Here is a 12,338-nt window from a genome sequence, read left to right on the forward strand (position 1 = left end):
TTTGCCTCTTTGTACCAGGTGTGAAATCTCTGCCTGTCCCATCTCGATGTAGTGACATCGTTTGTTCTGATTACTGCATCATCAGTGGCCACTTCGACAAGAAAGTCCGACTGTGGGACAGCAGGTAGGGGTTTTGTGGGAGACCCTCGGCAGGAGGAGGGGATATTCTGCTGGGTCAACGTTTGCCAAATCCCAATGTGGTTCAACGTCCAACAATGAGACACCAGCTTGAATTCCTGCGACATCTTTCACAACCTCACTGGGCCCCCAGAACGCTTTGTAGCCAATGAACTTGGACTTTCCCGAGTCTGGTCACTCCACGGTGTGCACAGCAAGATCCCACAGACATAATGTCCAGACCAGCAGCTTTCTGTGATTGATCAAGGGATGTGGTTGCAAGGCACAGGGAGAACTTCACTGCTCTTCCTGCAAACTTTGCTGTGGGATTTGTTGACCTGTTGTCTGGGAAGGTGCTGCTCTGCCTTGGAGGTGTTGGCAATTGTCTCAGAGGCAATAGGTGTTGGTCTTGCCTAAATAAGGTGTTTGCTTGAGATAAGGTGGATGGTTGCAGGGTCGGGGAGTCTAAAACTAGAGGGCTTAGATTTAAGGTGAGGGGGTAAAACTTAAGAGGGGACCTGAGGTGCAACCTTTTCACCCAGAGAGTGGTGGGTGTGTGGAACAAGCTGCCAGAGGAAGTGGTAGAGGCGAGTACAATTACAGCCTTTACAAGAGATTTGGACAGGTACATGGATAGGAAAGGTTTAGAGGGATATGGGCCAAACACAGGCAAATGGGACGAGCTTAGGTAGACATCTTGGTCAGCATGGACAAGTTGGGTGGAAGGGCCTGTTTCCATGCTATATAATTCTATGACTCTTATCCTCCTGCATAAAGGTATTCCTTAATGCCTTGGACTGAGCTTTTGACCACCTGCCCCAACATCTCCTGATCTGGTCTGGAGTCAAGTGCTTGTAACTGGGTGGGTCGTCCTCTGAGGAACGTTTAGACAGGCTGGGCTTGTATCTGGTGGGTTTAGAAGGGAGAGGAGGGTTGAAGCAAATAAGATCCTGAGTGGTCTGTGACAGGGTGGGTCTGGTGAGGATGTTCCCTCCTGTGGGAAAATCTAGAACACAGGGTCACGCATTAAGATGGGAAGTCGTTCATTTCAGACGGAGATGTGGAGAACTTTTTTTCTGAGGGTGATGAGCCTCAAATGGTGGTGGAAGCAGAGTCCTTGAATATTTTTAAACCAGAGGGAGATGGATTCTTGATAAGAGGAACAGTTACTGCAGGCAGGTAGGACTGCTGGAGATACAGATGCAGGAATCTGGAGCAAAACACAAACTGCTGGAGGAACTCCACACACAAAATGCTGGAGGAACTCAGCAGGCTGGGCAGCATCTGTGGAAGGAAGTAAAGAGTTGACGTTTCAGGTTGAGACTCTTCATCAGGATTCTAGCATCTGCAGAATCTCTTGTGTCTTCATTTTGCTGGAGGAACTCAGCGGGTCAGGCAGCATCTGTGAGGGGGAAAGAAAGTGGAACTGGTTTTTATTGTCACTCGTACCGAGGTACAGTGAAAAGCTTGTCCTGCATACCGATCGTACAGGTCAATTCATTATGAGTGCATCGAGGTAGTACAGGGGAAAACAATAACAGAATTCAGAATAAAGTGTTATAGTTACAGAGAAAGTGCAGTGCAGGCAGACAACAAGGTGCAAAGTCACAACGAGGTAGATTATGAGGTCAAGAGTCCATCTTATCGTACTAGGGTATTGTTCAATAGTCTGATAACAGCTGTGCTTGAGCCGGGTGGTACGTGCTTTCAGGCTTTTGTATCTTCTGCCCGATGGGAGGGGGGAGAAGAGAGAATGTCTGGGGTGGGTGGGACGGTTGACGTTTCAGGTCGAGACCCTGCATCAGGACCGGGAGTGTAGAGGGGAGGTAGCCGGTATAAAGAGGTGAGGGGGCGGGGTGAGGCAGCAGATGGCAAGCGATTGGTGGGTCCAGGTGAGGAGGGGTAGATTGGCAGATGGAGTCAGGTGGGGGAGGGAAGGGTGGAGAGCGCGACAGAGGCTGGGAGGTGATAGCTGGAGGCGGAAAGGGCTGCAGATGATGGAATCTGGTAGGAAAGGAAGGTGATGAGAGTGGAACCAGATAAGAGAGGGATGGTGGGCGGGTGGGAACAGTCGGGGGGTGGGGGGGGGTGGAGGGGATTGGGGACCCAGTGGGTTGAGTGTGTGGGTGATGGGCAGTCGGATCCAGGTTGGGGAGGGGAAAGAAATTGGGTAACGGGGCTAGTGGGGGTTGTGGAAAGAGCCCGGAAGCTTAGGAGACTGAGAGGTGATGTTATAGAGGAGTATAACCTCGCCTGGGGCTAGATAGGGTGACAGTCATAGAGTTGTACAGCATGGAGAAAGGCCCTTCAGCCCATCGTGTCCATGCCGACCAAGATGTCCATTCAAGCTAATCCCGTTTCCCAGCACTTGGCCCGTATCCTGCTAAACTCTTGTCATCCATGTACCTGTCCACATACTTCTTAAGTGTATCTGATGTACCTGCCTCACCCACTTCCTCTAGCAGCTGGTTCCATATATCTACCATCCACTGTGTTCAAAAAAAAAAGTTGCCCCTCAGATACTTATTAAACTTTTCACCTCTCACCTTAAAACTATTGTCCTCTAGTTTTTGATTCCCCAACCCTGTATAAAAGACCGCTCACCCTATCTATGCCCCTCATGATTTTACACAACTCCCTGAGATCACCCCTCAGTCTCCTACTCACGCTCCAGGGAGTAAAGGCCCAGCCCATCCAACCTCTCCCTATAACTCAGTCCCTCGAGTCCTGGCAACATCCTCATAAATCACGCAGTCTTTTTCCCAGGGTTGGGGAATCAAGAACTAGAGGACAAAGGTTTAAGGTGAGAGGGGGGAGATTTAATAGGAACCTGAGGGGCAACTTTTCACCCAGAGGGTGGTCAGTATTAGCTGCCAGAGGAAGGGGATGAGGCAAATACAGTACAACATTTAAAAGACAGTTGGACAGGTACATGGATAGGAAAGGTCCAGACCTCTCCCATCCATGTATCTATCCAATTTATTCTTAAAACTTAAGATGTGGTAAATGCGTGCTCACTCTTAAGTTTTAAGAATAAATTGGATAGATACATGGACGGGAGATGTCTGGAGGGTTATGGACTGGGTGCAGGTTAATGGGACTAGTGGAATAAAGTTTCAACACAGACTAGAAGGGCCGAATGGCCTGTTTTCTGTGCTGTAGTGTTCTATGGTTCTATGGATATGGGCCAAACACGGGCAAATGGGATTAGCTTGGATGGGCATCTGGGTAGGCATGGACCAGTTGGGCCAAAGGGCCTGTTTCCATGGTGTTTGACTCTATAAGAAGTGGAATCAGATCATCCATGTTCTTATTGAATGGGACAGCGGCAGACTCGAGGGACTGAGTGGCCTACTCCTGCTGGTACTAGGTATGTTCATGTTGTTGGTTGCTTCTCCTCAGGTCAGGAAGCCAGACTGATGTGATCGCTCTGCAGGAGAAGGTGACGTCCTTGGACATCAACCAGGACCGGACGCAGTTGCTTAGCTGCTCTCGGGATGACCTGCTGAGTGTGATGGACTTGCGGATGAACAAGGTCAGGAAGGAGCTCAGGTAGGAGAGTCCTGGGACCTCCCCGTAGGATCAGGGTCAGTCTGTGTCCGTGATTGGGTTGGGAGTTGACCAGGGTCTTGGAAAACGTGCGGAGGGAGTTAGCCAGAAAGGATGACATTTTCCTTTCTTTCAGTCGGTTTGGTTCCATGGTCAGGGAGGTCTGTCTCAATCCACCTGACAAGGGCAGACTGGCCTCTACCTTGCAGAGGCTCGGCAACAGCTCTTGGACACCTCCTCGTACCTACCCCTTGGACCAGGATCCCACCAATGATCATCAGGCCACTGTCTCCTACACCACCACCGACCTCATCATGTCTGGAGATCTCCCCTCCACAGCTCCAACCTGTTCATTCCCCAACCCCCCCACTGCCCGTTTCTATCTCCTACCCAAGATCCACAAACAGGACTGCCCCGGTAGGCCGATAGTTCCTGCCTGCTCCTGCCCCACTGATCTCCTCATACCCCGACCCTACCCTGTTCCCCTCTTGTCCAGTCCCCTCTCACCTACGTCCAGGACACCTCGCGCGCTCTCCACCATTTTAAGAACTTCCAATTCCCTGGCCCCCACCACGTCACCTTCACCATGGGCATCCAGTCCCTGTACACGTCCACTCCCCATCGGGAAGTTTCTGCGGCTCTCCATTTCTTTCTAGAACATAGATCCAACCATTTCACCTCTACTAACACTTCCCTCCGTCTAGTGGAACTTGTGCTTACCCTGAAAAACTTCACTTTTGATTCCAAATCGAAGGTGTTGCCACGGGCACTAGCGATGCCTGTCTTTTCGTTGGCTGTGTGGAGCAGTTTATCTTCCAAACCTACCCTGGCACCAATCCCCAAATCTTTCTCTACTGTGTTGACGACTGCATTGGTGCTGCTTCCTGCACCCGTGCAGAACTCATCAATTTCATTAACTTCGCTAGCAACTTACACCCCACCCTCAAGTTTTTCAAGGCCTAGATGAAGGGTCTCAACCCGAAACATCAAGTGTCCGTTCCCCTCCACAGAGGCTGCCTGACCCGCTGAGTTCATCCAGCAGCTCATTTCTTGATTGGGATACCAGCATCTGCAGTCTCTTCAGAATCAGATGTATTATCACTGACTTGCGTGACGTGAAATCTGTTGAAATTTGTTGCAAGACATAAAGTTACTATAAATTACCAAAATAAATAAACAGTGCAAAAAAAGGAGTAACGAGGTGGTGTCCATGGGTTCATGGACCGTTCAGAAATCTGATGGCGGAGGGGAAGAAGCTGTTCCTGAATCATTGAGTGCGGGTCTTTAGGCTCCTGTACCTCCTCCCCGATGGTAGTAACGAGAAGAGGGCATGTCCTGGATGGTGAGGGTCCTCAGTGATGGATGCCGCCTTCTTGAGGCACCGCCTCTTGAAGATGTCCTCGATGGTGGGGAGGGTTGTGCCCGTGATGGAGCTGGCTGAGTCTACAACCCTCTGCAGCCTCTTGTGATCCTGTGTATTGGAGCCTCCATATCAGGCAGTGATGCAACCAGTCAGAATGCTCTCCACTGTACATCTGTAGAAATTTGCAAGAGTCTTTGGTGACGTACTGAATCTCCTCAAACTCCTCCTGAAGTAGCCTTCTTCGTTATTGCATCAAGTAGCATGCCTTCTTCATTATTGCATCAATGTGTTGGGCCCAGGATAGCTCCTCCGAGATGTTGACGCCCAGGAACTTGAAGATACATGTGTCTCAACCTTGTGTCTCAATCTTTCTTTCCAGGTCAGAAGGGTTCAAGTGTGGAGCTGATTGGACCAAAGCGATCTTCAGGTGAGTGAATCTTGATGGCATACCACTAACAGCACTGGGAGGGTTGAGTGTGGCTGAATTTTAGAACAACCACACTAAACTTCAGTTGGATCCCAACCAGAGATGTTCCAACCTGAAGCACAGAATTCTTGCTGTTCCAAAGGGGCAGAGAAGTAGGACTGGGATGTTCCCAAATGTTAAATTATGAGGGAGACTAAAGAAAGTTTGGAAATAAAGGTTTTGGATCCGTGGAGCTACCCCTTTGAGACATTGCAAACCATTTTCCAACCAATTAAGAAGTCTTCCAAGTGACTCCTCTGTAGTGTTGGATGTATGGCAACTAACTTCTGCATTGGTTTATTATAGAACATAGAACATTACAACACAGTACAGGCCCTTCGGCCCACAGTGTTGTGCTGACATTTTATCCTGCTCGAAGATCTATCTAACCCTTCCCTCCCACATAGCCCCCCCCCATTTCTCTATCATTCATGTGGCTATCTAAGAGTCTCTTAAATGAACCTAATGTATCAGCCCCCACCACCTCTGCCAGTCAACTATTGCAATAATAATTGGTTTATATCGTCACATGTACGGAAATAAAGTGAAAAGCTTTTGTTTGCGTGCCATCCGGACAGATCATCCCACACATAAGTACATCAAGATAGTAAAAAGGAAAACAGAATGCAGAATAAAGTGTTACAGTTATAGAGAAAGTGCAGTGCAGGTAGACAATAAGGTGCAAGGGCCATGATGAGGTAGAGAGGGAGATCAAGAGTCCATCTTATCGTACTAGGGGACCGTTCAATAGTCTTATAACAGCGGGATAGAAGCTGTCCTTGAGCCTGGTGGTACGTGCTTTCAGGCTTTTGTATCTTCTGCCCGATGGGAGAGGGGAGAAGAGAGAACGTCTGGGGTGGGGGGGGCCTTTGGTTATGTTGGCAGTGAGAAGCGTAGACAGAGTCCATGAAAGGAAGGCTGGTTTGTGTGATGTGCTGGGCTGTGTCCACAGCTCTCTGCAGTTTCTTGCGGTCTTGGGCAGAGCAGTTGCACAGCAAGATCTCACAAGCAATAACTGATGATGAGCTGTTTATCTGCATTGCTGCTGATGGTTGTCCCTGAAATACTTGCCCTCAGCATTGGAGGGGAGTCCCTTGTCTTTTGGTATTTATCCTTTAGGGAAATACTTATAAGATAAGATATCTTTATTAGTCACATGTACATCGAAACACACAGTGAAATGCATCTTTGCGTGGAATTTTCTGGGGGTAGCTGGCAAGTGTCGCCACGCTTCCAGCGCCAACATAGCATGCCCATAACTTCCTAACCTGTACATCTTTGGAATGTGGGAGGAAACCAGAGCACTGGGAGGAAACCCAGGCAGACACAGGGAGAACGTACAAACTCCTTACAGAAGTGGCCGGAATTGAACCCGGGTCGCTGGCGCTGTAAAGCTTTACGCTAACTGCTACACTACCGTGCCTGCCCATTTTGCTGCCATTTTGTTGATTCTCGGATCTGACTGTGCACAATTCTGCTGATATATTTCCCATTATATAACTAGCAACAAGTTCATTGGATGTGGAATTCCCTGATGCAACCCTGTCTTTCTCCTTGAGAATCATCCATCCATCTTTTTGGGAAGTTAAGGTATGGGGTGAGTGGGTGATTCTATCCTGCAGTGAGATTTTCCACAGTTCCGTGGCTTGATGATGCCAAGGAATGACGTTCCAGAGAAGGATGCTTCCCAATCAAGATGCTTCCAAGCCAGAGAGTTAGTGGTGTCGTTAATAGTGAGGAAGATAGTTGTGGGCTACAGGGGTACTGATCAGTTGGTAAAATGGGCAGAATGGTGGCAGATGGATGTTGGTCCTGATATGTGGAAGGTGAAGTGCTTTGGGAGGGCTAATAAGGGACAGAACACACACCATGAATGGTAGGGCCTTGGGAATAGAGGGAGCTTGGTGTAGAAGTCCAAGGATCCCTGAAGGTGGCAGCACTGGTGGATAGGGTGAAGAAGGCATACGTTATACTTGCCTTCATTAGCTGGGATATGGAATATCAGAGCACTGAGATAATGTTACAACTTTATAAAGCACTGGTCAGACCACAGCTGGAGTACTGTGTGTAGTTCTAGTCACCGCTCTGTAGGAAGGAGGTGACTGCAGGGGAGAGGGTGCAGAGGAGATTTGCCAGGATGTTGCCTGAGATGAAAGGTTTGTTTCCATCGGAGGCTGAGAAGGGACTTGACAGAGGCATAACGATATTATGAGAGGCATGTATAGAGAAGATAGTAGGAAGTGTTTCCCCATGACAGACATCTCTAACCTTGACAACAGAGGTTTAGAGTAAGGCGAAAATGGTCTAACAGGGACCAGAGGACAAATATCACCCAGAAAGTGGTTGGAATCTGGAACGCACTCTCTGAGGGGGTGGTGGAGGCAGAGACTCTCACAGCATTTAAGAAATATCTAGTCTGGAAGTTGAATCACCAAGGCAGAGATGCTGTGGACCAAGTGCTGGTGAATGGGAATGGGAACGGTGTAGATGGGTTACGGCAGTTAGATTGGTGTCGATGGTCAGAATCAGAATCAGGTTTATTATCACTGACTTGTAGGACGTGAAATTTTGTGGCAGCAGTACAGTGTGAAGACATTAAAAATCTATAAATTACAGAGATAAATAAATAGTGCAAAAAAAAGGAATAATGAGGTAGTGTTCATGGGTTCACGGACCGTTCAGAAATCTGATGGCAGAGGGGAAGAAGCTGTTCCTGAATCGTTGAGTGTGGGCATGGACAAGATGGGCCAAAGGGTTTGGCCTTGTCACATGCCAATTCTCCACCATCACACTCAGTCATCTGCATGGACATCTGGAGCTCCCGGTTGCAGCCATTTTAATTCTCCTCCCCGTTCCCACACCGACCTGTCGGTCCTCAGCCTCCACCGCTGCCAGGGTGAGGCTAAGGACAAACTAGACGAACAGCCCCTCATGTTCCCCCTGGGCTGTCTCCAACCCGACGGCATGGACATTGAATTCTCCAACTTCTGGTAACCTGCTCCCCCTCTGTCCCTTTTCTCGCTCCTCCTGATCGACCCAGTTCCTCCCACACCCACCCCAGCCCCCATCACCCTGATTTTTCCCCTCCCCCACCCACACCATCTGCCCGTCACCCACACACCCCTCCCACTGGGTCCCCTCCCCCCCACTGTTCCCATCTGCCCTCCCCACCTCCCTTATTTGGTTCCATGATCCACCTTCCTCTCCTATCAGATCCCACCATCTGCAGCCCTCCGTCACCTCCACCCCTCACCTCCCGGCCTCTGTCACTATCTCCACTCCCCCCTCCTCCATCTGCCCGTCACCCCTCCTCACCTGGATCCACCCATCACCTGCCAGATCTTGCTCTGCCCCTTCCCCTCACCTCTTTATACCGGCTATCTCCCCTCTACCCTTTCAGTCCAGATGAAGGGGCTTGACGCGAAACTTCAACTGTCCATTTCCCTCCACAGACGCTGCCCGACCCGCTGAGTTCCTCCAGCAGATTGTGTGTTGCTCCAGATTCCAGCATCTGCCGACTCCTGTGTCTCCACTTTTAATCTGGTTCATTATTAATCACAACAGGCTGATCTGGCCGAGGACTCAGATCCACCTCCCTGCCTTTTCCCCAGAACCCTTAATTCCCCTACTATGCAAAAATCTATCTGACTGTGTCTTATATGTATTTAATGAGGTAGCCTCCACTGCTTCCCTGGGCAGAGAATTCCACAGACTCACTACTCTCTGGGAAAAGTAGTTTCTCCTCATCTCCATCCTAAGTCTATTCCCCCAAATCTTGAGGCTATGTCCCCTAGTTCAACATCACCTACCAGTGGAAACAACCTTCCTACCTCTATCTTCTCTATCCCTTTCAGAATTTTATATGTTTCTATAAGATCCCCCCTCATTCTTCTGAATTCCATCGAGTATAGTCCCAAGTGACTCAATTTCTCCTCATAGGCTAACCCCCTCACCTCCGGAATCAACCTGGTGAACCTCCTCTGCACCGCCTCCAAAGCCAGTATATCTTTCCTCAAGTAAGGAGACCAGAATTGCACGCAGTACTCCAGGTGCGGCCTCACCAGTACCCTGTACAGTTGCAGCATAACCTCCCTGCTCTTAAATTCAATCCCTCCAGCAATGAAGGCCAACGTTCCATTTGCCTTCTTGATAACCTAAAAGGACACAGTTTCAAAATTAGAGGTCAGTAACTTAAAACTGAATCAGAATCAGGTTTATTATCACTGACACATGACGTGAAATGTGTTGTTTTGCAGCAGCAGTACAGTGCAAGACATAAAAATCTATAAATTACAAAAATAAGGAAATAGTGCAAAAGAGGAATAACGAGGTAGTGTTCATGGGTTCATGGACCGTTCAGAAATCAGATGGCGGAGGGGAAGAAGCTGTTCCTGAATCGTTGAGTGTGGGTCTTCAGGTTCCTGTACCTCCTCCCTGATGGTAGTAATGAGAAGAGGGCATGTCCTGGGTGGTGAGGGTCCTTAGTGATGGAAGCCGCCTTCTTGAGGCACCGCCTCTTGAAGAACTGGGTGCGCAGAGATGTCTTTTCACGGAGCATGGGCACTCTCTGGAATTCTCTGCTGCAGAGACGTGTGGAGGCTGGATCATTCAAAGTATTGAAATTGGAGGTTGATAAATGTTTAGAAGACTTGGGATTGAGGGCAATGGGGAACTGGCACAGAAGATCAGATCGGTTTAGTTTATTGTCATCTGCATGAAATTCCTTGCTCGCATAAAGCCCACAGAGTAAACAGAGTACACAGTAATAATAAAATACAATAAATACAGTGATGAGTGCAAGACAACAGAATGGTGCAAAGCATTGTCGTGCAAAGCATTGTCGTGCAAACTGAGGCAGTGCAGAAAGAAATGCAAGAGTGACAATAACAGATTAAGAGTAGACTTGAGAGTCCAAGGTCGTGGCAGCATCACCGGGAAAGGGATGTGAGAGAGGTGATTAGTTCAGGAGTCTGACAGCAGTGGGGAAAAAGCTGTTCTTGAGTCTGGATGTCCAGGCTTTCAAGCTCTCAGAAGGTAGAAGAGGGAATGGCCAGGGTGGTAGGCTTCCATGACAGTACTTTTCACCTTCCTGCAATGCACCCTGAAGATGGACTGGATGGAAGGAAGTCATGAGTTGAGCAACACACAATCTGCTGGAGGAACTCAGCGGGTCAAGCAGCATCCGTGGGGGGGGAAGGGAATTGCTGACATTTTGGGTCGAAGCCCTGTAGATGCTCGGCCCGCTGAGTTCCTCCAGCAGGTTTTCTATTGCTCCAGATTCCACCTTCTTGCAGTCTCCTGGTTCTCCAGTGATGAGTCGACCCCTGGAGCAGATCAGCCATGATCGTATTGAAGAGTGGGGCAGTTTTGAGGGGCCGAGCGGCCTTCTCCTGCTCCCCAATTCCCTGTGTTTTTGTTGGGATTTATCCAGCCGTCGGATGCTGGTCCAGGGAACTGAACTGCAGTGCCTTGGGGGTTGCCCGACCAGGATCCGCCGACATTCCTGTCCCCATTCTGCTTCCTCAGCCCTGACGGGAACTACGCCGTGGCTGGATCCTCGGATGGGACGCTCCACGTCTGGGATGTCCTCACGGGGGACGTGAAGGCTTCACTCTCCGGAGAGCACAGGTCGGTGCAGGGGGCGTGGTGGGACACAGTCACAGATTGGTAGTAATGAAGCTATTCATCCCATTGAGACTGTACCAACTCCACATGAGGACAATCCAGCCTGTCCCACTTCCCCACCTTCTCCCCACAGTCCCACAAACTCTTTCCTTTCAGATACTGATCAAGCTCCCTTTGGAACACTACCATTGAATCTGCCCCCACTCCTCTCCCCAGCTGTGGATTCCACATCCCAAACCCTCATCGGGGATAAACCTTTCCCTCCTGATGGTTCTTTTGCTGTCTCCTAATCCTTGACTCATCGCCCAATGGGGACAGTCTCTCTGCCACCACCAAAGAGATCCTACCACCGGGCACATCTCCCCCTCACCCCCTCTCTCTGCTTTCTGCAGGGACCGTGCTCTGCGCGATTCCCTTGTCCACTCGTCCCTCCCCACTGATAGCCGCCCCCGGCACTTATCCCTGCAACCGCACCAAGTGCTACACCTGTCCCTACACCTCCTCCCTCATCACCATTCAGGGTCCCAGACAATCCTTCCAGGTGAGGCAGCACTTCACCTGTGAGTCATTTATTGAGGGTGTCATTTATTGCATCCAGTGCTCCCGGTGCGGCCTCCTGTACATCGGTGAGACCTGACGCAGTTTGGGCGACCGCTTCGTCGAGCGCCTTCGCTCCATCCGCTGCAACAGCCGGGACCTCCCGGTGGCCACCCACTTCAATTCCACATCCCACTCCCACAATGACACGTCTATCCACGGCCTCCTCTACTGCCACGTTGAGGCCAGACGCAGGTTGGAAGAACAACACCTCATATTCTGCCTTGGGAGTCTCCAACCTGATGGCCTCAACATCGATTTCTCTAATTTCTGGTAACCCCTCCCCTTCTTTTTCTCCCCCCTCTGTCTTCCCTTATGGGCTCCCTTCCCCCACCTTGATGACCTGCCCATCTCCTCTCCTCCCCTCCCCCATCCATTATTCCATGGTCCACTGCCCTCTCCTACCGGATTCCTCCTTCTTCAGCCCTTTGCCTCTTTTACCTATCACCTCTCAGCTTATTACATCTTCTCCCACCCCCCCCCCCCACCCACCTACCTTCCCCCTCTCACCTGGACCCACCCATCACCTGAACTCACCTGTCCCCTGCCAGCCTGTGCTCCTTCCCCTCCCCCCACCTTCTTATTCTGGCTTCTGCCCTCTTCCTTTCCAGTCCTGATGAA

General features: G+C 50.0%; 1 protein-coding gene across 1 annotated transcript in view; it reads left to right on the forward strand.

The window, feature by feature from the left end:
• Positions 1–12,338, forward strand: part of LOC127575709 (autophagy-related protein 16-1-like) — a 68,543-nt gene that overhangs the window by 53,427 nt on the left and 2,778 nt on the right. Inside the window, exons 14-17 of the mRNA XM_052025694.1 lie at positions 19–124; positions 3,520–3,669; positions 5,409–5,456; positions 11,022–11,123. Coding sequence (XP_051881654.1) covers positions 19–124; positions 3,520–3,669; positions 5,409–5,456; positions 11,022–11,123 — 406 coding nt within the window. The remainder of the gene's footprint in view (positions 1–18; positions 125–3,519; positions 3,670–5,408; positions 5,457–11,021; positions 11,124–12,338) is intronic.

Source organism: Pristis pectinata, chromosome 11 (assembly GCF_009764475.1).
Source record: "Pristis pectinata isolate sPriPec2 chromosome 11, sPriPec2.1.pri, whole genome shotgun sequence".
Taxonomy (NCBI): Eukaryota; Metazoa; Chordata; class Chondrichthyes; order Rhinopristiformes; family Pristidae; genus Pristis; species Pristis pectinata.